We start from the raw sequence: 22,521 nt of genomic DNA, 5'->3' as shown, positions 1-22,521 counted from the left end.
GGACAAGTGAGTTCAGTGGTGTTGAAAAACATAATTTAAATTATATAACTACAAAGATTAAATGATTTGCAAACGTAAAAACATCTGATTTATCATAAATAGTTAACACCTGCTCTTTCCATGAAAGAGACTGACCAGGTGTATCCAGATGAAAGCCATTATCCCTTATTGATGTCATGTCTTAAAGCCACTTCAATCAGTGGAGATGAAGGGGAGAAGACAGGTTAAAGAAGGATTTTTAAGCCTCGAGACAATTCAGACATGGATTGTGTAGTTGTGCCATTCAGAGGGTGACTGGGCAAGACAAAATATTTAAGTGCCTTTGAACTGGGTATGGTAGAAGGTTCCAGGCGCACTGGTTTGAGTGTGTCAAGAACTGCAACACTGCTGGATTTTTCACTCAGTTTCACGTTTATCAAGAATGGTCCACCACCCAAAGGACACAACTGTATTGGAGTCATTGGCCAGCAACCCTGTGGAACGATAGACATAAGATTTAACAATGTGTGTGGGGACGCGTTGACCAGCTGCCTTGCGACTAATTTCTCAAAATAATGACCATGGAATAAAGTGTTTGGATGCACGGATTGTGAACAGCGCTACAATAAATCTGTAGCCTAAGTATTACAAACATGTTATCTGATGTGTGCCAGCATGATGATACATGAAAGTGATGCATGTGCTTGTGTGTCTAGGCATAGCCCTCTAGGTCTACAGCTTAGCCTCGTAACAAGAGAAATTGAAGAGGTAACCAAAAATGTTATTTAAATGTTCTTTATTTAAAAAGATGGGTGTAAGTCTCAGAAAAAAGGTTATGATAGCCCCAAAAATAAATTAAACAAACTTTCAGAACTCTACACATTGAACTACTAACAAAACTGCATAAACTATTAAAGTAGAAAAAAATCTAACAGGACATAAATATTAACTTAAGACACACATGAAATACAAATATTAAAACATTACTGTCCAAGGGTATATATTTGTGAGATAAATATGAAAACTCACTCAAAGATGAACAAATACTGTACTATGTTAGGGAGGTGGAGTCCAAGAGCTTTGCAGTGAAAGAGCTTTTGTTAGATACAAACACCTCCCAGTCCTTTAACATAAATCCAACTTTAAAAGACTGGATACGCTGATCGCTGGGCTCAACCCAACGCTTATGGAATGGAGACAGATAATGGTGGCTGTGTTCAGGCTTTAGCTATATTCCAATCTGACAACTCAACACCTTAATTCATGCCTTTCAAGCATCTGGAACGTGGGCTTTTCCTCCCGTATTTCTTACGCCTATTGAGAACTGTTAGGGGCTGAGGGAGTCAACAAATAGAGGGATTGGGTTGAGTTCTCAGTTGTAGCTGCTGTCTTAGATTGACTCTGATCCAGCAGATTGTCTTGTGGTTAGTGCTATAGTGGGGTAGGAGTGTAACATTGCAAAATTCAATTCAAACAGCAGGCCACCCATGTAAAATTAACTCTAAATGAACTGGGAAACGTTAATTGGAGTGGCTATATACATTCCTATGGAACCTTATGTGCAAAGTACATGTCGAACATTCTATTAGCTGCATATGGAGTGGTGGAAGCAGAGCCATATTCCTAAATATATACTTTACATGTAGCTCTGGGTAGAACAGGAATCAGCTGGAAGGTACTGAGCTGGACTGAGTAACAGTATTCTCTTTGGAGGTGTAGTGTTCAGAGTTTCTTCTGACCTTACTGCATTCTCCCTCTCAGCCCAAGAGTTAAACAATGCACACACATAATGTATTGGAGTTTCCTCTTGTGCATTGAGTGGTTGTCCCTTCCTCGGTTAAGGCATTGTGATTGATGGACAGGAGTCAGATGAATTCTCACAAGTTCTCTCCAGGTGTATGTACTGTGTGTGTTTAGTGGCTAGTTTCCTGTTTCTTGCCGCTGATCCAGTCAGTGTATTGTGTAACACGTGTGTACACCCCGGGTGTGTCTTTCTTCCCACAGCCATCACCCCAGCTGATCAGCCCCATCAGAGTCATCTTCCCATCCTTGGGACAGACGAGAGGACCGCCAGAGTCACCCTGCATAGGAGAGGAGGAGATGAGGGACACGTGTCAGTTGTGGTTCAGCAGGAGGCCTACAGTACCATTTTATAAATATTATCAGGAGCACTAACATCCAACATGACACATCCTTGTACCAGCTAATTAGCTATTTTAGTGCTTAGTGTTGTAGAGTTTTTGGGGCTTTGGGCTACATACTGCATGGCAAATGGCACCCTATTCCCTACATATAGTGCACTACTTTTGACCAGGGCCCAATAGTGCTATGGTCAAAGGTAGTGCACTATATAGGGAATATAGTGCTATTTGGGACAGACAGTGTGTTTGGGTCTTAGGAGGGTGAAAGAGCCCTCTTCACCTTGCAGGCGTCATCCAGACCCCGGGTGTCCCCGGCACACAGCATGTTGGAGGTGACCAGACGCCCAGATAAGACATTAGGGACACAGCGGTCCTGAGGCCACAACCTCACGTGACCCCTCTTCACCCGCTCAGAGTACATCGCATTAACTATGGAGAGAGGAAATGGGAGGGTATTAAGCTCTGGACACACTATTCATGTTGGTCGGCCTGCATTGCTCCATGCCCTCTAACACCTATATAACATTTATTTTACATCTCTAGACTGAATAAAAAAAGATAGCAAGGTTATGCACCCCTTTGGGCCCCCAGGACAGGGAGTAAGAAACACTGCTTTAGGTACACATATACATACACACATACACACATACACACATACACACATACACACATACACACATACACATACACACATACACACACACATACACACACACATACACACATACACACATACACACATACACAAAAGTATGTGGACACCCCTTCAAATGACTGGATTTGGCCATTTCAGCCACACTTGTTTCTTTTTATCTTTATTCAAATACTTTTCATTCAAATCCATATGGTTTGGTTTCAATACTTCAAACCAAATGGTAGTTCCAGGTAGTCAGAAATAAGATGAGTGTTGGTTCAATTGTTATTTTAATGAACGGAGCAAATTTGGAGCGGCAGTTTTTATCCCCTGAGTGAGAGGAGCAGTTTTTAGCAGAACAGTTGGAAAGGACATGGATCAACGTTGCACACTGCTCCATGAGAGATGAGCAGGATTTTCAACCGCTCAACTCTGCTCACATGCTCTGCTCTGGAAGCAACGTCAGCACAAGAACTGTTAGTCGGGAGCTTCATGAAATGGGTCTTCATGGCCGAGCAGCTGCACACAAGCCTAAGATCACTTGGCATTGCGCATGGTGTCGGCTGGCGTGGTGTAAAGCTCGCTGCCATTGGACTCTGGAGCGGAAACGCATTCTCTGGAGGGATTAATGCCATCTGGCAGTCCGACAGATGAATCTGGGTTTGTGGGATGCCAGGAGAACGCTACCTGACCCAATGAATTTGTCGTGGCAACTGTAAAGTTTGGTGGAGGAGGAGTAATGGTCTGGGGCTGTTTTTCATGGTTCGGGCTAGACGCTACAGCATACAATGACATTCTAGATAATTCTGTGCTTCCAAGTTTGTGGCAACAGTTTGGGGAAGGCATGAAAACCCCATAAACACCTTTGGGATGAACTGGAAAGCCGACTGCGAGCCAGACCTAATCGCACAACCTCACTAATGCTCGTGGCTGAATGGAAGCAAGTCCCTGCAGGAATGTTCCAACATCTAGTGAAAAGTCATCCCAGAATGGGGCCTCCCGAGTGGCGCAGCGGTCTAAGGCACTGCATCACAGTGATTGAAGAGTCACTACAGACCCAGGTTTGATCCCAGGCTGTGTCACAACTGGCCATGACCGGGAGTCCCATAGGGCGATGCACATTTGGCCCAGCGTTATAAGGGTTTGGCCGGGGGGGCTTTCCTTGGCTCATCACGCTCTAGCTGACTTCGGTCGTCAGTTGAACTGTGTTTCCTCCGACACGGTGCAGCTGGCTTCTAGGTTAAGCGGGCAGGTGGTAAGAAACACGGTTTAGCGGGTCATGTTTCAAAGGACGCAGGACTATACCTTCGCCTCACCCGAGCCCGTTGGGGAGTTGCAGAGATTACACAAGATCGCAATTGGAAATCTCAAAATTGGGAAGAAGGTGGTAAAATAAAATAAGTATTCCCAGAAGAGTGGAGGCTGTTATAGCAGCAAAGGGAGGGACCAACTCCATATTAATGCTCATGATTTTGGAACGAGATGAGCAGGTGTCCACACACTTTGTCATGTAGTGTGTGTCATTCTCTCCACCCTTTCACAAAAACCTGAGTGTGTCTCAGGCTACTGCCCTCTACTGGGCATCAGAAAATAAACCACAGAAACACTTAGCTAAGCTTCATGAGTTTAAAAAAGAAACATTTCAAAGAAAGGGTGATATGTCTTACACTCCTTCTCTTTGCCGTAGCCAGAGATCTCACACTCAGTCCAGTCAGGCAGTACCAGGCCTGGGTCAGGCAGACAGGCGGGCAAGACCTCCGGGGAGTTCACAGCACACGGGCCAATATCACTCTTCAACTTCAGCAAGACTGAGAAGAGGGGGAGGGAGGAGGGCAAAGAGAGAATTAGTGATATTGCTTTACTTTGGTTACAACGGCTCTTTACATATGCTACATAATCAAGCCATAAGCCTCTTGCGAGTCAGTGCCTAACATTGTGCTGTCCAATATAGCTCAGTTGGTACAGGTTCAATTCCCACGGGGTAGCAGTATAAAAATGTATGCAATCACTACTGTAAGTCGCTCTGGATAAGAGCACCTGCTAAATTACTAAAATGTCATGCAAAAATGGGTCACCAATGTCATTGTCAAAGGTTTCCTCGTTGTATTTCTCGTGGGTCCAGTACTTCTCCACCTCAAAGATCTGGTCACTGCTGGAGGAGTTCTTACGAATCGTCTGACCCAGAACCACTTGCAGACGCTCTGGTTTAAACCTAACGGAGAAAGCAAGTCAGTGAGTCACACTTGCACACTTGGGTGTCTGTGTGTGCGCACGTGTATTAAGCCTACCTCTCGTCGAAGCAGTGTGCAGCAGAGAGGACCCAACAGGAGTCTATGAGGACCCCTCCACACAGGAAGAAGTGTGCTTTGTATGTGGACCGGAACACATTGATGGCTGCCTGCCATGGCTGCTCTGTGATGTCACTCTGCCGGGCCCCCCCCAGGATACGGAAGGAGGGGCGACTGAGATTGTCAGCACGCTGTCCACAGGTACCTATGGGGGAGGGGGGGGCAGTCAATATATCCTTCTGTTTTTAGATGTATAAACCTCAAGGTTTAAAGAGGAAGAAGGGGAGGTGTGAAGGAGTAAGAGAAGGACAAGAGGAGAGGGGGAGGTTTGGTGTGGAGGAGGAATAAAAGGAGGGTGTGGAGGAGAGGGGGATATGGAGAGGAGGAATAGAGAGGGTGTGGTGTGGAGGAGAGGGGGACATGGAGGAATAAAAGGTGTGGTGTGGAGGAGGAATAAAAGGAGAGGGTGTGGGGGATATGGGGAGGAGGAATAGAAAGAGAGGGTGTGGTGTGGTGGAGAGCAGGACATGGGGAGGAGGAATAGAGAGGGTGTGGTGTGGAGGAGAGCAGGACATGGGGAGGAGGAATAGAGGGTGTGGTGTGGAGGAGAGCAGGACATGGGGAGGAGGAATAGTGTGGTGTGGAAGAAGAACAGGAGGGGGAAGACGACAAGTGTACAGGTACATGTAATGTGTTTTGTGGCTGTCCTCCTACCTCTGTTGGTGGTGGGAGCCCTGGGGCCTAGAGTAGTGATGGTAGTAGGTCTCCTCCCTAAAGAACAAACAGATACTGTTCAGTACGACATTAGATAAATACTCAGTGTGACTACAGTTGCAAATGTACTCAATTACACTCCTAGGCATTTCACTCATTGCAATCCCGACAGTCATTTGACTCCTTGTCTTCTTAGTCATTACATGCATTACAGTAAGCTACTGTAGGTGATGACAATTCTTGGCAGAATATACAGTGTTCATTTGACCGGCACATGAGGACATTCATACTGTTGCCGATATTATTGGACAGTAGTCATGGTAACAGAGATACTCACTGCATTTGGTGATGTTACAGAGCTCCCAGGTCAGCTTCATGTTTCTGTAGACGTGACACCAGGGGCCGAGATCACCGTCTGGGTTCCTGAAAGAAAGGGAGAATGTATAAGTGTGTGGTTGTGGTTGTCCAGCATGCATGTGCGAGAGAGTCTGTGTGTTTATAATCCTACCTGCAGAAGTTGTGACTTCCCAGCCCCAGCTCTCTGGCCTCAGACCTCCATGCGTTGTAGAACTTGTGGGTGATGAGGGGTGAGTCCCAGGCAAGACAGCTGTAGCCCCTCTTAGTGATGGCCGTCGTCCCCCTGTACGTCTGCCCCGAGCCCTGCACACACTCCGCTGGGCTCTGGTCTGAAAAAAACAGGGTGAGGCACAGATTTCATTTACGCTGTGGACTACAGTCAGTCAAGTAGCCTTCTTGTCATAGTTTGGCAAGGCGACAATGTAACTGTATCATGCAGGATATGAACCCCACAGGAGAAACCAACGTTTTAGACCGTTACACCAAGAGGAAATTGCCGAGGGCAGACACTGGTTTTGAAGTTTGCAGACGGGGCTACCTCATCACGTGACCATGACCAACTCATGTCTGTTACATTCACTCCCCTTTGACCTCCTCCCCCATGACACCACTGCACGTTTGGCACCATTGTTAACAAGCAGGACATGAACCCAGGTCTCCCATGGGAACAACCAACCTCTTCGATCAAGAGGAAATTCCCTCCTGGGCCAAGTACAGACACTGGTTTTGAAGTTCACAGGGCGGACTACCTTATTAGGTGACCATGACGGACTCATGTCCGCTACATAACCAAATAGCGGTATAGTATTACGTTGTCATGTCATTACCTGCAGGGCAGCTGGAGAGAGTACAGAACTCCCAGGCTATCTGGGTTCCCTTGTAGACATGACACCATGGCTTAGTATCATCGCTTGGATTCCTAAGAGAGAGAACAGGGGAGGGGAATATTTATCTTGAGTGCTCGATTGATGTATGTGCGTGTGCGTGCATTTATGCGTGTATGTGTGTACCTGCAGTAGTTGTGATTTCCCAGCCCCAGGCTGTTCGCCTCTGGTCTCTTAGTTGTGAACGTCCTCCCTCTGAGGGCTGTAGAGTTCCAGTTGATACATTCTGAGCCGGTTTGACTGATACTCCACGTACCACGGTACCCTTTACCCTGGCCCACCACACACTTCTCAGTGGTGTCTGGAGCAGGAGAGAAATTAGTATATCCAATCCAGCCATCCAAACACAATTTGTCCCAAATGGCACCCTATTCCCTTCATAGCGCACTACTTTTGACCAGAGCATATAGGGCTCTGGTGAAAAGTAGAGCACTATGTAGGAAATAGGGTCCCATTTGGGACACAGAATCTATGGGAAAATACATTATCATAGCAACCATGTTGATCTGATAAAGTCTCTGTCTAGCTGCCGTCCTTTCTCTATGGCTTCCTCCTATCGTCATGCATCCTGGTTACATGACTAAGGACTCACATCTATTCCGTGTTTTGGCTCCCTGATCTTATGGTATCCATGTAATGACACATGCATGAGTAAACTCATGTAGAGGATGTACCGCTCTTTTTAGGCTCACTCAGAGTCACATGGGGACAGAGTTTGGCCATTGTGGTTTCATCAAATGACCAATGAATTATGACGCTGATAGATGACATCATATAATATGACTCTGGGCTCACTTTTGGCTGTGAACTCACTCATTAGACCATCAACATGTGTTAAGAATTTACATGTTGAGTGGGTGGGGTATTTACAACGGCCTCCCAACGGGATTAAAACAAACCGATTGATGCCAGCTAACCACTGAGTTCCATGGCGTTCCAGATTTTGGCTTCTGGGGTGTAAACCATTTTTATTTTATGGCTGGCCCACAGACCACAACTCCATAATCTTTTCTAGTCATTGTCACAGGATTACATTCTACCATTCTCTATGTGTCTACTGCCCTAATGATAGTAGTAACCAACATTACTACTAGATGCTAATAGATAGGCATCAATAGCAATCCCTTGTCCTTGTTTTTCAGGAGTATATGAGGCGAGAGAAGTATTTATTGACAGTGTAGCGTGGTCTCTGTGCTCTACTTACTGATCTCACACTGAGCCCCAGTGAAGCCTGGTGGACACTGACACAGGTAGTCAGAGGAGTAGACCATCTCCTTACAGGTTCCTCCGTTGTAGCACCTTGACTGATAACAGGCTACAGGGATGGAGAGAGGGATGGTTTGATGGAGTTGTTATTTTATTTCTCTAACAATATTTACTAGACCATAGACGAAGAGCCCACCTGTTATGCCAAATCTCAGGACTTCTTTTAAGTCACATACAAAATGTCATAATTTCCCTTTTTTCAGAACAGCTTCAACCCCAATTTTCACATCTGTTGACCTCACAAGCTGAGAAGGATGTAGTATTTGTCTGTCAGATAGGTGGTCATGCATCATTCAGTGGGGGTGAAGGAACATGTGTGCATTTAAATATAGTGAAAGTCACAATGGGTGGGTGTTCTAATGACTATACAACCTAGACTACATACACCCTTTCTCTCCACGACACCAACCACTCTCCATAGTGGAGGAAAGTAAGGGACCAGAAGGGAGAGATACTGTAAATACAGAGTGGACAGAGGGAAAGGGTTCTGGAAAAGGAAACAAGTTACAGAAAAACAAGCTGAACAGTGTTGTCACTCTGCCTGCCTAAAGGGGGTTGTGAGTGTGTGTGTCTATTTATATACAGTATGTGTTTGTCTGTGTGTTTCCACTCACTGGTGACTGGCACATCGTGACAGCGCTGTCGTCCTCGTGATGCACAGGTGCAGCGCTCCACAAGCTGGCCCCGCCATCTCAACCACGTGTCCCCAAAACCACGCACCACAGCCGACTGGCCATCCACACACCGCTCTATACACACACGAACACAGAAACAGACAAAAAGAGAGACAGACACATGAGTCACTTACAAGATGAGACCGATACATAATGTATATACATGAAAAGAGAAGGTGTAGGTGACAACCTAATTATTTGTTGTAGCTAACACATGATTAGTGTGAAGCACAGGTGGCCAGCGGCACCTTAATGGCTGGGCACCAGTGGCTGGAACGGAATAAATGGAAAGGTATCCAACACATCAAACACTTGCTTACATGTGTTTGATACCATTATTATGAGCCGTCCTCCATTCAGTAGCCTACTGTGGTGTGAAGGGAGGGACACAAGAGGGGTGAGGGGGCAGTCCATGCTCACCTTTATAGTTTCTTGTCCCTCTTTTGGTGTGACGAAGCTCAACCTGCCATGGGAGAGGTAAGAGAAGTGAGCTCAAATCTCCACAGTACCAACAAACACATACAGTGGGGCAAAAAAGTATTTAGTCAGCCACCAATTGTGCAAGTTCTCCCACTTAAAAAGATGAGGCCTGTAATTTATCATAGGCACACGTCAACTATGACCGACAAAATGAGAAAAAAAATCCAGAAAACCACATTGTAGGATTTAATGAATTTGCAAATTATGGTAGAAAATAAGTATTTGGTCAATAACAGAAGTTCCTCAATACTTTGTTATATACCCTTTGTTGGCAATGACAGAGGTCAAACGTTTTCTGTAAGTGTACACAAGGTTCACACTGTGGCTTGTATTTTGGCCCATTCCTCCATGCAGATCTCCTCTAGAGCAGTGATGTTTTGGGGCTGTTGCTGGGCAACATGGACTTTCAACTCCCTCCAAAGATTTATGGGGTTGAGATCTGGTGTATGGCTAGGCCACTCCAGGACCTTGAAATGCTTCTTACGAAGCCACTCCTTCGTTGCCCGGGCGGTGTGTTTGGGATCATTGTCATGCTGAAAGACCCAGCCACGTTTCATCTTCAATGCCCTTGCTGATGGGAGGTTTTTACTCAAAATCTCACGAAACATGGCCCCATTCATTCTTTCCTTTACACGAATCAGTCGTCCTGGTCCCTTTGCAGAAAAACAGCCCCAAAGCATGATGTTTCCACCCCCATGCTTCACAGTAGGTATGGTGTTCTTTGGGTGCAACTCAGCATTCTTTGTCCTCCAAACACGACGAGTTGAGTTTTTACCAAAAAGTTATATTTTGGTTTCATCTGACCATATGACATTCTCCCAATCTTCTTCTGGATCATCCAAATGCTCTTTAGCAAACTTCACTTGACGGGCCTGGACATGTACTGGCTTAAGCAGGGGGGATACGTCTGGCACTGCAGGATTTGAGTCCCTGGCGGTGTAGTGTTACTGATGGTAGGCTTTGTTAATTTAGTCCCAGCTCTGCAGGTCATTCACTAGGTCCCCCCGTGTTGTTCTGGGATTTTTGCTCACTGTTCTTGTGATCATTTTGACCCCACGGGGTGAGATCTTGCGTGGAGCCCCAGATCAAGGGAGATTATCAGTAGTCTTGTACGTCTTCCATTTCATAATAATTGCTCCCACAGTTGATTTCTTCAAACCAAGCTGCTTACCTATTGTAGATTCAGTCTTCCCAGCTTGGTGCAGGTCTACAATTTTGTTTCTGGTGTCCTTTGACAGCTCTTCGGTCTTGGCCATAGTGGAGTATGGAGTGTGACTGTTTGAGGTTGTGGACAGGTGTCTTTTATACTGATAACAAGTTCAAACAGGTGCCATTACAGGTAACGAGTAGAGGACAGAGGAGCCTCTTAAAGAAGAAGTTACAGGTCTGAGAGAGACAGAAATCTTGCTTGTAGGTGACCAAATACTTATTTTCCACCATAATTTGCAAATAAATTCATTAAAAATCCTACAATGTGATTTTTTGGATTCTCATTTAGTCTGTCATAGGTGAAGTGTACCTATGATGAAAATTACAGGCCTCTCATCTTTTTAAGTGGGAGAACTTGCACAATTGGTGGCTGACTAAATACTTTTGCCCCACTGTAGTCTGAATGGCAACAGTAGTGATGAAGTTAACTCTAGACTCTGATCTAAGGTCAGTTTAGCATTTTTCACCTTGTGCATTTTGCGAGGTGAAGTTGGCCCTATAGGTGAAGCTGATCCTAGATCTGCACCTAAGGGCAACTTCTACCTGGAGCTGTGGTTAGTGCAGTGGATGTGGTACCTACTTTGTCCGCTAGGGAGTAGCAGAAAGCTGACAGGAAGAGCAGCATTCCCAATACTCTGGCCATGGCTGCGTCTGGATCTTTTCTGATGGAAAATGAATACAAATGATAAAACTCTACTAAGCCATGTGAAGAAAGACTGTTGATTCAGGACAAGTCAAGTCATTGGGTACATACATCAAGCACTCAACATCCCTTGGACACAGTCACAACTTATGAAAAATAGAACAAAAAAAGCCAACTCCTAGTGAACAATAGGTCCAATGTCACACGCATGCTACTCTGATGTGGGTAGAGGATGGACTTTAATACTACCCCTTCCTCACCCTTTGAGTAATACAGAGGGAAATGGTGGGATAGGTGGAACGTTTGGGGAATTGGCGGGCATTTCTGATTCCTTGAAGTTGTGATTTCCTGTGAAGCCTTTTAGGCCTACTGACATACAGGAAGGAAATTAAAGCAGTGCTCGTGTGTGTGTGCGGTCCTCTGTCGCAGTTGGTAGACCATTAAGCTTGCACCGCCAGGATTGTGGGTTTGATTCCAGGGGCCACCCATACGTAAAATGCATGCACATATGACTGTAAGGCGCTTTGAATAGGTCACTGTGTGGGGGCTTGTATTTAAAAGGAAAAAAATCCTTTAATTAACTGGGCAAGTCAGTTAAGAACAAATTCTTCTTTACTTTCCTCGTTGGTACTGGAAGTCCCCACAAGCATAGTAAAACAAGGAACATTTCTCCATGAGGACAAAGGCTATTTAAGCTTAGGAGTTAAGGTTAGTCCTGATGGACAGAGAACAGTGACAAACTAAGCACAGTTTGCCACCGGGGAAAAGTCTCACAAGCTTGTGTGTTTGTGTGTGTGTACAAACTGTATGAGTGTGAACTCAAAACGTTGCTAAAGCCCTCCCAACATACCAATACAATATGGAAGCGGTTTCTAAACAGGAGTGCAGATGTATGGACGGGTAGAATGACTAATGACAAACAGATGAGGAAGAGAGAAAACGGAAACTTTAGTTTGACACCACTAAGCCGGCTTTCCAAAAAGTTTGTTGCACTACTCTAGAGTTTGCTACGTTTTGTAACCAGAATACACACTTAGTTGAATCTGACATAAAATGTGGTATTTTTAAATGTGGTGATGGTGTGATGATCGTGCTATTTGGTAATACTGAAGGATGCTCTGGATAAGAGCATGTGCTAATGGAATTTTTACATATACATTTTAGTAATTTCACAGAGCAACTTACTAGGGAAGGTAAGACAAATACATCACAGTCACTGCAATAAAATAAGCATGGGAATAAATGTAAATTAATCTAGTTCTCTGTAAACGGACTAGAGATGCACTGCAGAACCCTTTTAGGCCCTAAATCCTCTGTCAACTGTGACTAACCATGACTCACACGGAGAGAGAGGGAGAAAGGGAAGACAGAGGGAATGACAAGAGAAAAACTTAAAGTTCAAGATGGAAAGAGTGAAAAGGGATTGAGGAACACTACAGCACTGTGGTCATTGCATGGGACCAAGACAAACCACACACACACACACACACACACGGCTGATGGTTTTTCTGATCCCCTGTGGCTGATTGGGCTGGTGTTTTGTTATAAATGAGGTCAAACTGTGCACACACACACTGCTCAGAAACATGAAGCTAATCAACTCACCAGGTGCAAAGAGTAGATTTTCCTGGAAGCCCGACTCCCTGAGTCTTTCACTGGGATGACTCTGCAAGATGTGTGGGACTTAAACAGAGCACATACCCCTTTCAAGCCAGTTGTTTGTGACTCCTGGTTTATTTGGGCTACCCTTAGCTGAGCCTCTTTGGCAGAGCATGAGTTGCTCTGGTCCCCTACTGTCCCTCCCCTGGCCTATCAGACCAGGCCATATGTTTCCTGCCAACATTGAGCCTGTGTGCCTGACGTCACTCACTTTCATGTTTTATCTGTCACACACACACCTAGTGCCTGTCCGCCATCATTAACATGTCTTATCACACACAAATGCACATACAAACGTGTGGGTGCCGTCAGACACCACAGAATTATCAGCTGCTGTCTGACAATCCCACAATGCAGTGTGTGTGTAGGACTGGTTTGTGGTCTGGCAATGATCCTACTAAACCAGCTCTTACAAGAGCCAACAGACACATGCACATGTTTAAACCCACACACTCAGACAGTTGCACACCCTTATGTTGGTAGGAGTTTACAAGATAACAAGAACATCTTACAAGTCAGTATGTTGTTTTGTTGATGAGTTTAAAACCTACTGCAGTGGTCTAAATCAGGGTCGCACAGTGATTACTGGTAGTCTTGAACAAATCTACTTTGAAACAAAAAGTACACCTCATACACACGGGCTTAAAAAAAAAAAAGACACCTGTACCATGTCAGATAGAGTTGAAATGTATTACATTTTGATGTGGAGAATCTGTTTAAGGGTCAAATTGACTCCAACCAAACACGACGTAATCTTTCTAAGACAGAGGGATGCAGTTGAATCCTTGTCCAAAAATAAACAGATTGTGGTTAAAAAAGCAGACAATGGTGGTGCTACAGTAGTGTGGAGTGAAGACAAATGTGACAGAAGCCTACCGTCAATTAGACAACAAATTCTACCAATCTTACCTTCAACCCTACAGAGGACCTAAACTGAAGTGAAAGGGATCCTCACAGAAGCTAAGGAGAAGGGCTACATTTCAGACAGAGTTCAAATGTATTTAATGGCAGTCTGCTTATGGCTACTTTTACCTTCTTCCAAAGGTCCACAAGAACCTTGAAAACCCCCAGCAGACCAGTCAGTGGTAATGAAAGTCTGACAGAACCCATCTAAGTACATTGATTACTTTATTAAGCCTGTTCTGATGTCACTCCCAGCCTGTCTTCAAGATACCACAGATGTGTTGAACATTATTCTATTCCTTATAGGTACAGCTTCCTTTTCAGTCACCATGGATGTGGAGTCTCTACACACCACCATTGAACATGAACAAGGTTTGGCAGCTATGCACCATTTCTTGAGAACCCGACCTGAAACTGAGATGCCTCCTACAGAATTCATTGTCTCACTGACTGAATAGACTCTTCATCATAACATCTTTCAGGATCGTATTAAACAGGTCAAAGGGTGTGCCATGGGAGCTACAGCCCTTCCTACGCTGGTTTGTACTTGGGTAAATGGGAAAATGACCTACTTTTGGATCCTTCTGATAACCATTTCTTTAAACGGATTATATGGTGGGGACGCTATATTGATGATGTTTGCCTGTTTTGGTCCGGCTCAGAAGATGAACTTATTTCCTTCCACCAATACCTTAACCCTAACATCAAACTATGGAGTACAGCAAGGATAAAATTCATTTTTTGGACCTCGACATTAGTAATAATGACCAAGGTTGTTTGCACACATCAATCTTTAGGAAGCCTACAGATGGGAATACCAGTCTGAGGGCAGACAGCTTTCACCCCAAAAGGCTAAAAGAGAATATTCCATATGGTCAATTCAAAGAGTCTGCAGAATTTGCGATCAGGAAACAGACTAGTGTCAAATCTGCTGAATCGCTTCTTGAATCGGGGCTACAGCGTTCAGGTCCTGAAAAGATGCAGGTATAAGGGCTGGATTACTTGACAGAGAAATTGTTGCGAAGGGGAGAGCCTCGTGATACACCAGAGAGAGTGTATTTTGTTACATAATACAGAATTGAAGCAGAGAACATTAAAAGGATCATTACATATTTGGGGAATCATCCAAAGTGATACGCTACTACACCAAGTCTTTCCTGAGCCACCAGTCATAAGCTTTAAGAGATGTCCTACCCTAAAATGACAAATTAGTCCAGTTATCTTCCGGGTGACTCAACTTGGCTCAACCACAAACCCAAGGGCTCTTTTAAATGTAACCATTGCAGTAATATTGCACAGAAGTATTTTGTTGACACAGCTTCCTAAATTGAGTATTACGTCAAGCATTTCATGAACTGTAAAACCACTCATGTCATCTATAGATTGGAATGTCCACAGTGCAAGGTTTTCTACATTGGACGGACAAAGAGACGCCTTCAAGGCCGCTTAGCGGGACACAAGTACACCATACGGGTAGGCAATGAAAACTACCCCATGGCAAGGCACTACAAGTCCTTACACCATGGCAACCCTGCCTCCCTACAAGCTATGGGTATTGATCATATTCCGGCCTCTATTAGAAAAGGGGACCGTCTTAAACAGTTTAAACCAAAGGGAAAGTTTTTGGATTTACAAACTACAGGCCACTAAATACCCTGCTTTAAATGATCTGGATTTCTCACCCTTCCTGTAGGGTTGTGATTGGTCCATTTGCTGTCATCTAGTGGACATTTTGCTCAATTGCCCTCAGCTATGTTCAGACTGTTGTTCATGTTTGCTGTGTTCTAGTGGACTATGGAATATATTGCTTTCTTATTCTTGACACTTCTCCCAGTCATATTTAAAGGTTAGAACTAGCTTTTAGTGTTCTGATACTTCTAACTTGGAGTATTTATGATAACTTAGCTACAGTATTGCACCTTTTAATGTGTATAGTATTGCTTACTAGGTGTGTCCAATCAATTGTGTAACCACTCCCTCTTCCAATTAGGGCTAATTGAAAAGCTGTTCAAGAGGACATTGTATTCCCTTTTTTTTTGTACTCCCTGACGAAGGCCATGCAGCCGAAACGCGTCGGTTTTAAAAACTGTTTCCATTGAACATGCCATACTAATGAAGTCCTCTCTGAGGACCAATTTACCCTTTTACCAAAGAGCACCTTTATCTACCAAAATGTACTATTGTGTACCTTAGTAGCACTTCCCTTCCTCCTCTTTCTACTAGTATTACATTGAGTTTGCATCCCAATACTACACTTTATATACAGTACATCTCAGAACACTAAAATATAACAAAACTGTTTGACATAGAAACACAGGATTTCCATCTTTAAAAACAAAATGTTGTGAAATTTTGAAAAATATGAACATTCCACTAATGAGGCCAAAGAGGTTGTTTTTAGTCATTGACTGCAGGAAAGGGCTACCTCATTTTCTAGCAGGGATTAGAAGGCAATGGTCTGTCCCACCTAGTTAATTAATGGTTTCTTTTGATTGTGTTGTATGACAATATATTCCCTACACACCCATGAGGGCTGTAGCTCTTACAACAGTAGGTCAAGTCTGAGTTATGGTAAGAAGATGAGGCTGTTAAACTGTGATTGGAGCTTAACTAGTGCTAGACTGAGGCAACACACAGGCCCCACACACACAGGCCCCACACACACAGGCCCCACACACACAGGCCCCCACACACACAGGCCCCACACACACACAGGCCCCACACACACAGGCCACATCCGTTCTACTGATGTAACTCTCATGTCCTATTAGAGGACAGTCATAAAGCAGAATTATAGTAACAGAGTTGTCTCTTAAGTGCTGAGCACAGCTCCTTCTCCCCCTGTCAGTCTGTGTGAGGATGAGTCTAGCTAGCTGACCTGTACAGTAAGGATGTGTGATTTGCTGACCAGTGACCACAGTACTGGTACAGCAGGTAGACACTAATCAGCGGCCATTTAACCGCGAGGGAAATAGGAAAGAAAGTGTTAAATACTAGGGATCAGAGGACAGGGCTAGACAACTCAGCACAGCGTTTGCAGTACTCTAGTGGAATCTCTCCACACTGCCAAAGCTGACTGTGTACATGTTCTCATCCTCCTAAATCTATATACTGCCTTCAACACCATGAAGCATCAGATCCTCCTCTCCACCCTCTCAGGGCTGGGCGTTTCAGACTTGGCACACGCTTGGATTACATCCTACCTGGCAGGTCACTCCTACCAGGTGACGTGGAGAGGATCTGTATCTGCACCACGTACTCTCACTACTGGTGTTCCCCAGGGCTCAGTTCCCCAGGGCTCAGTTCTAGGCACTCTTCCCTTTATATACCAAGTCACTCGGCTCTGTCATATCCTCACATGGTCTCTACTATCATTGCTATGCGGATGACACTCAACTATATACTTTTGTCCTTTTCCCCCCCCTACTGACACCCAGGTGGAGACATGCACCTCAACCTGCCTTGCAGATATCTCCATTTGGATGTCAGCCCACCACCTCAAGCTCAACAAGACAGAACTGCTCTTCCTCCCGGGGATGTCCTTTCCAAGACCTCGCCTCCACGGTGTCCCCCTCCCAGAGTGCGAAGAACTTTGGCATGACCCTGTCGTTCTCTGCAAACATCAAAAGCAGGGACTCGCTCCTGTAGGGTCATGCTCAACAACATCTGTAGAGTACAACCCTACCTCACACAGGAAGAAGCGCAGTTCCTAATCAAGGAACTTGTCATCTCCCGTCTGGAGTACTGCAATTCGCTGTTGGCTGGACTCCCCACTTGTGCCATCAAACCCCTGCAACTTATCCAGAATGCTGCAGCCCACCTGGTGTTCAACCTTCCCATGCAAATAGTATATTAAATAATCCTACATTACCCCCTGCTCACTCCGACCCTTCCCTGTGAACTAACACACTTTTTTCTTTTTTTTTTTTTACACCTGACTAGCTCTGACTTTGCTGATAACTACTTTATTGAGGAATGATTGACTTACTATGACTGATGCGTGGTTGTCCCACCTAGCCATCTTAAAATTAATGCAGTTAGTAAGTCGCTCTGGATAAGAGCATCTGCTAAATGACTACAATGTAAATGTAAAATGTCTAGTCAAAAATCTGAACAGTGATCAAACTGAATAGAAGGATTTTTTTAAATACTGACCTACAGCTGCTAGAACAAGGACAAAGAAACAGGAAACATCTTTAAAGTGTACCAAGCCTTGGTACTGATGTTGCTGTTGGTAAAATGTGATGTGGCAATGTAAGTTCCTTCACTTTTCATACCGATAAAGCTTCATGAATTTAATTGAAATTAAGTAAATAGTTGTAGACAGAAGACGTTGTGTGTGTATGGATGGGCGTATGTGACTGTACATGCACACATGCCAAAGTTGTGTTTATTCTTCACTGAGAGAAAGCAGGCAGCCATAAGCGTAATCTGATTAGCATCACATTGAACCAGTTTTATAAAAAATGACATAGAACTCTGGTTTGGTTCTAGCTAATTATCTTCCTTTCCTTCTCTTCTTTAAGTTTAGTTCCATTGCTCTAAAAAAGCCTTAATCTCGATGTCGCCACATTACTTTTTGGGGAAGAATCACTGGATACGTTATTCCCAACACTTGAACCCTCAGTCATAAAAGGTCTATACTAGGTTAGTGACTGTCATAATAAAGATATAACATGTCATGAGAGCTGATGTCTGCTTATGACAACTGATCTAACACGGTCATGACACTGTTACTTAGGGATAGTAAGCTACTTGGCTGGAGCTATGCCTGCTATACCAGGCTCTTGACCTGTGAATCTGGTCAGCAAAAGCACTGAGAGGCCCCCTGGCCTAAAACACCAGCCCAGCCACCACAAAGAATCCACTAAATGCACTGATCCATAATTAATGGTCCGGGATCAACGTGTTAGCAACATTGCTTAGTTTGGACTACAATGCTGCCCATTAATGGTCAGCCAGATCCTGGAAGTGACCCTGTCCTGTAGGTGGTGCATGTGAGCCACTTCAGGTTTGTCTTGTTCAGTCACCTTGCATCGGAGGACAATAGGGGTGCGCTCTAGTATTGACAAAAGCTATCCAGAGGAATTCCCAAGTTAAACTAGCTGCTTTAAACATACAATTATATACAGGGCTAGTCAGGCAAAGGGTGGATCTAACACAGCTGACTCCAGGGAACCACATTCCTAGAAACATTCTGTGTATTCTCTGTTCTGTTATCTGAAGGAACACTGATTCACAACTGTTTTCACTTGTTGTAGTTTTTGAATGTGAACTATTGCAACAAGAAATTTTAGAACGACCTCATTCCAGAGCTGTGGATTACTGAGTGAAGTGACAGATGAAGTGATACAGTATGTGCAATGGGAGTATCAGGTGAAGGGAGGGGTAATGAGATGAATGGAAAGAGAGGTGGGAGAGATGACGGTATGAAACAGAATGTGAGGGGAGTATCAGGTGGAGAGGGGGATAAAGAGAGAAGAATGGAGACAGGTGGAGGGATGAGAGGGGGATTACAGTAGTGAAAGAATACAAGAGCATCAGGTGGAGAGAGGGATGAAGAGAGAAGTGGAGTGATGTGGTGGGATGGAGAAAGAGTGAGATGAGTATGTATGAAAGATGTGGGATAGAAGGGGAGAGAGGAATGTGGAAGAGATAGATGTGGCAGGGTATGGTCAGCAGTATTTGACTTAATCACTGAGTAAGAACTAGGTGACTATTGCACTATTGCTCTTGGCTGGCTCAGTCACTCTTTCACTTCCCCGCACTTAGAAAAAAAGGGTTTCAAAAGGATTTTTCAGCTGTCCATAGGAGAACCCTTTTGGGTTCCAGTTAGAACCCTCTGTGGAAAGGGTTTTATATGAAACCCAAAATTGTTATTTATACCTGGAACCAAAAAGGGTTCTCCTATGGGTACAGCCAAAGATCCCCTTTTTCCCCCCTAAGAGTGCACATAGCCTACATGTGCCAAGGTGTGGCGACATCCAACATCAGGTGAGAAGAAAATGTCAGACATAAAATGCACGAGAGCTACATGCTCTGCAAGTAACAGAATAACTAGCCTACACAACAGCAGCCAAGAGTGTAAATATTTGCTTTCTGCCCTTAGTCTGTTGAGTTTGCCGACTACATATTTGAAACGGTCTTTTAATTGAGTCCCCAATGTAGGATAAATGCCATTATGTGATGTGTCGACCAGCTTTCTCTCAACCTCAATGCTTGGCTATAAAAAGCCAACTGACATGTACTCCTGAGTACTGACCTGTTGCACCTCTATAACTGTGATTATTATTTGGTGCTGGTCATCTATGAATGTCTGAACATTTTGAAGAAAGATCTGTCCTTAACGGACATGTACTCTTATAATCTCCACCCAGCACAGCCAGAAGAGGACTACCCATCCCCCAGATCCTCGTTTCTTCCTAAGTTCCTGTTTTACTAGGGAGTTTTTCCTAGCCGCTGTGCTTCTACATCTGCATTGCTTGTTCTTTGGTCTTTTAAGCTGGGTATTGTTAAGCACATTGTGACAACTGCTGATGTAAAAAGGGCTTTATAAAATACATTTGATTGATTATTTATGAAATACAAATACTCGATTAAACTGAGTTTGCTGACTACATATTTGAAACGTTCCTTTAATTCAGTCTCCAATGTGGAATAAATGGTATTATTAAGTATGCGATGTATGTGTATTTTCAAAATGGTACATTTGTTAAACTTTCATTAAGTCTACGATATGGGATAAAAAAATGCCGAGGTTTACTGACACCATTCAACTGATGCGGGAGCAGCCGAACTACCGCCTGGGAGGCTTGTGGTCCACGTATGATGCGTGTAACGTGTTGTGTTGGTACCGAATCGAAAATAAATTATAAACTCAATAGCCTACAATTTCTTTTGGAACATTTGCGCGTAGGTCTACCACCGCAGTGTCCACCTTGCTGTGCTTCACATGTGAAGACATAATAGTTGATATACATTTTAAACTAACCGTTCTGATCTGTTCCATCAGCCTTTTTATTGATATGTCGCATACCTCCACTAATCTACTTTGATACGCATCATGGGGATTAAGTAGTGAGCACACAATGCCCACAAAAAAAGTGGGTATACGGCATATACCTGCGTATATACCCTCCAATACACTACCCCGTAGGACATACGTTATATCTAGAAGGGATTGAATTGGTCCATATTCCAGGTAAAGTAAGTTAAGGGACACAAAGTGTAGAACAAACGACGTAAACCCATCTAGAGAAGATATAAGCACCTACAAGCATCCGAGACCACAACCTACTGTCTGTATGTGAGACTGCGCTAATAATAACATAGCCTAATCATATAATAGCCTACATGCATTCATTCAGCTTTTCAAACTATGCACAAATGCCTGGGAAAATTAGATAGAGTATTTAAAATGTCACATTGTTTCCTGAAATGTATTTGACATTCCATTTGAAATAATTTGTCCCGGCATGCTTCACAAACAATTAGCAAATGTTGTAGCCTAATGCAATCACTATGACTTTTAGCGTAGCCAGTAAATAACAATTAATCTGGAAAACAATGTGGTTACATATTAACATGAATATCCTTACCTTGTGTATGGTATGTTGCCAGTTCTGAATCTCCCTCTAGAAACAATTGTCATCGGAGGATATTGACAATGAAGTGATATAACTGCTATGGTTCTCTCGGTTTTTATCCTCGGCTATTTCCGCTGAAGGGGGGGATGTTTGGATTACTACATGATTTGACCAATTTCACGTATTACATTATTCTGCGGAAGTGTGACTCAAAGGCACTCAGGCCTTTACGTGACACACACAAAACTGAACCTGAAGCTGTCTTTGGCTCAACATTGAAGGGTTGATTAAGAAAAATCTATCATATTCTAATAAAGTGAATATTTGTCTTGTACAGACTTCAGTTGATCTTGGTTGCAAATCTGATGTTATTAGTGATTAAATTCTTCGCAACCTGAGTTTATACTCTACAGCTGTTTGGAATTTGCCTCCCCATGGCTCCTGACCAGGCCAGGTTAAAGACTGTGGGTGGGTTCAGTACCAATGGAAATCCAGTTAGTGGCGAATCCCCTGCCAGAGTCTGGGCCGTTCCAGACTGCGTTGGCCCAGGGCTCTTACCTGTCAGACAGGAGACGAGGCTCACATTCGAACGGTAGCCAGGTAGAGCTCGAGCAAAAATCCCTGGCACCCAGCCGCCGCTCTATCGTACTACCTCCAGGGCGCGAGATGCAACGCGCTGGGACCGGATGCCACCGGAGGAGGAGTGGGTTGCGTCGTCTGTGGGAGAGCTGGGGTTGATATCGGAAGACCACTCCTCTCCAATCGCTCCATCCTCTCCATCATTTGGTCCATCGACGAACCGATCCGAGGATGGCCGTGTGATGGAGGACGCGCGCCTCCATTGATGGAAGAGGGGTGGTCGCTGCTCCCGCTGACTCCATGTCGGTGGTGCGGGCTTCTGTCACGGCTTCTAGGAGTAGTGGGTGGAGGAGTCAGGCGCAGAGAGCAGAGTTGGTTCAAACGTGGGTCTCTATTCCAGGAACAGAGAAACGGTCACGCCAAACAAGGGCGCATAAATAACCAAGTCCAACAAACAGGCCAAAACCGTCCGGAAAAAGAAATCCACACACATGAACAGGAAAAACTAGCCCGCACAAAAGCAGG

At 44.3% G+C, this 22,521-nt stretch overlaps 1 protein-coding gene across 3 annotated transcripts; it reads right to left on the bottom strand.

The window, feature by feature from the left end:
* Positions 1-758: 758 nt before the first annotated feature.
* LOC112262768 (tissue-type plasminogen activator) lies at positions 759-22,521 on the bottom strand. Of its 3 annotated transcripts, XM_024438516.2 has the most exons (16): positions 21,976-22,521; positions 21,430-21,551; positions 11,207-11,288; positions 9,358-9,400; positions 8,878-9,012; positions 8,202-8,312; positions 7,124-7,298; positions 6,941-7,032; positions 6,265-6,442; positions 6,094-6,179; positions 5,757-5,813; positions 5,043-5,247; positions 4,830-4,966; positions 4,422-4,562; positions 2,401-2,549; positions 759-2,060 (listed from the first exon to the last, which is right to left on the bottom strand). In XM_024438516.2, the coding sequence occupies exons 2-16, from the start codon at positions 21,480-21,482 to the stop codon at positions 1,893-1,895; spliced, it is 1,812 nt and encodes a 603-aa protein (XP_024294284.1). In that variant the 5' UTR covers positions 21,483-21,551; positions 21,976-22,521; the 3' UTR covers positions 759-1,892. The 3 variants fall into 3 exon arrangements, with proteins under 3 accessions (XP_024294284.1, XP_024294286.1, XP_024294285.1); XM_024438518.2 differs by lacking the exon at positions 21,430-21,551 and having other exon boundaries at positions 21,976-22,520; XM_024438517.2 differs by lacking the exons at positions 21,430-21,551; positions 21,976-22,521 and adding an exon at positions 12,875-13,028.

Source organism: Oncorhynchus tshawytscha, linkage group LG12 (genome assembly GCF_018296145.1).
Source record: "Oncorhynchus tshawytscha isolate Ot180627B linkage group LG12, Otsh_v2.0, whole genome shotgun sequence".
NCBI classification, from domain to species: domain Eukaryota; kingdom Metazoa; phylum Chordata; class Actinopteri; order Salmoniformes; family Salmonidae; genus Oncorhynchus; species Oncorhynchus tshawytscha.
This window is presented reverse-complemented; position numbering and strand designations above follow the sequence as displayed.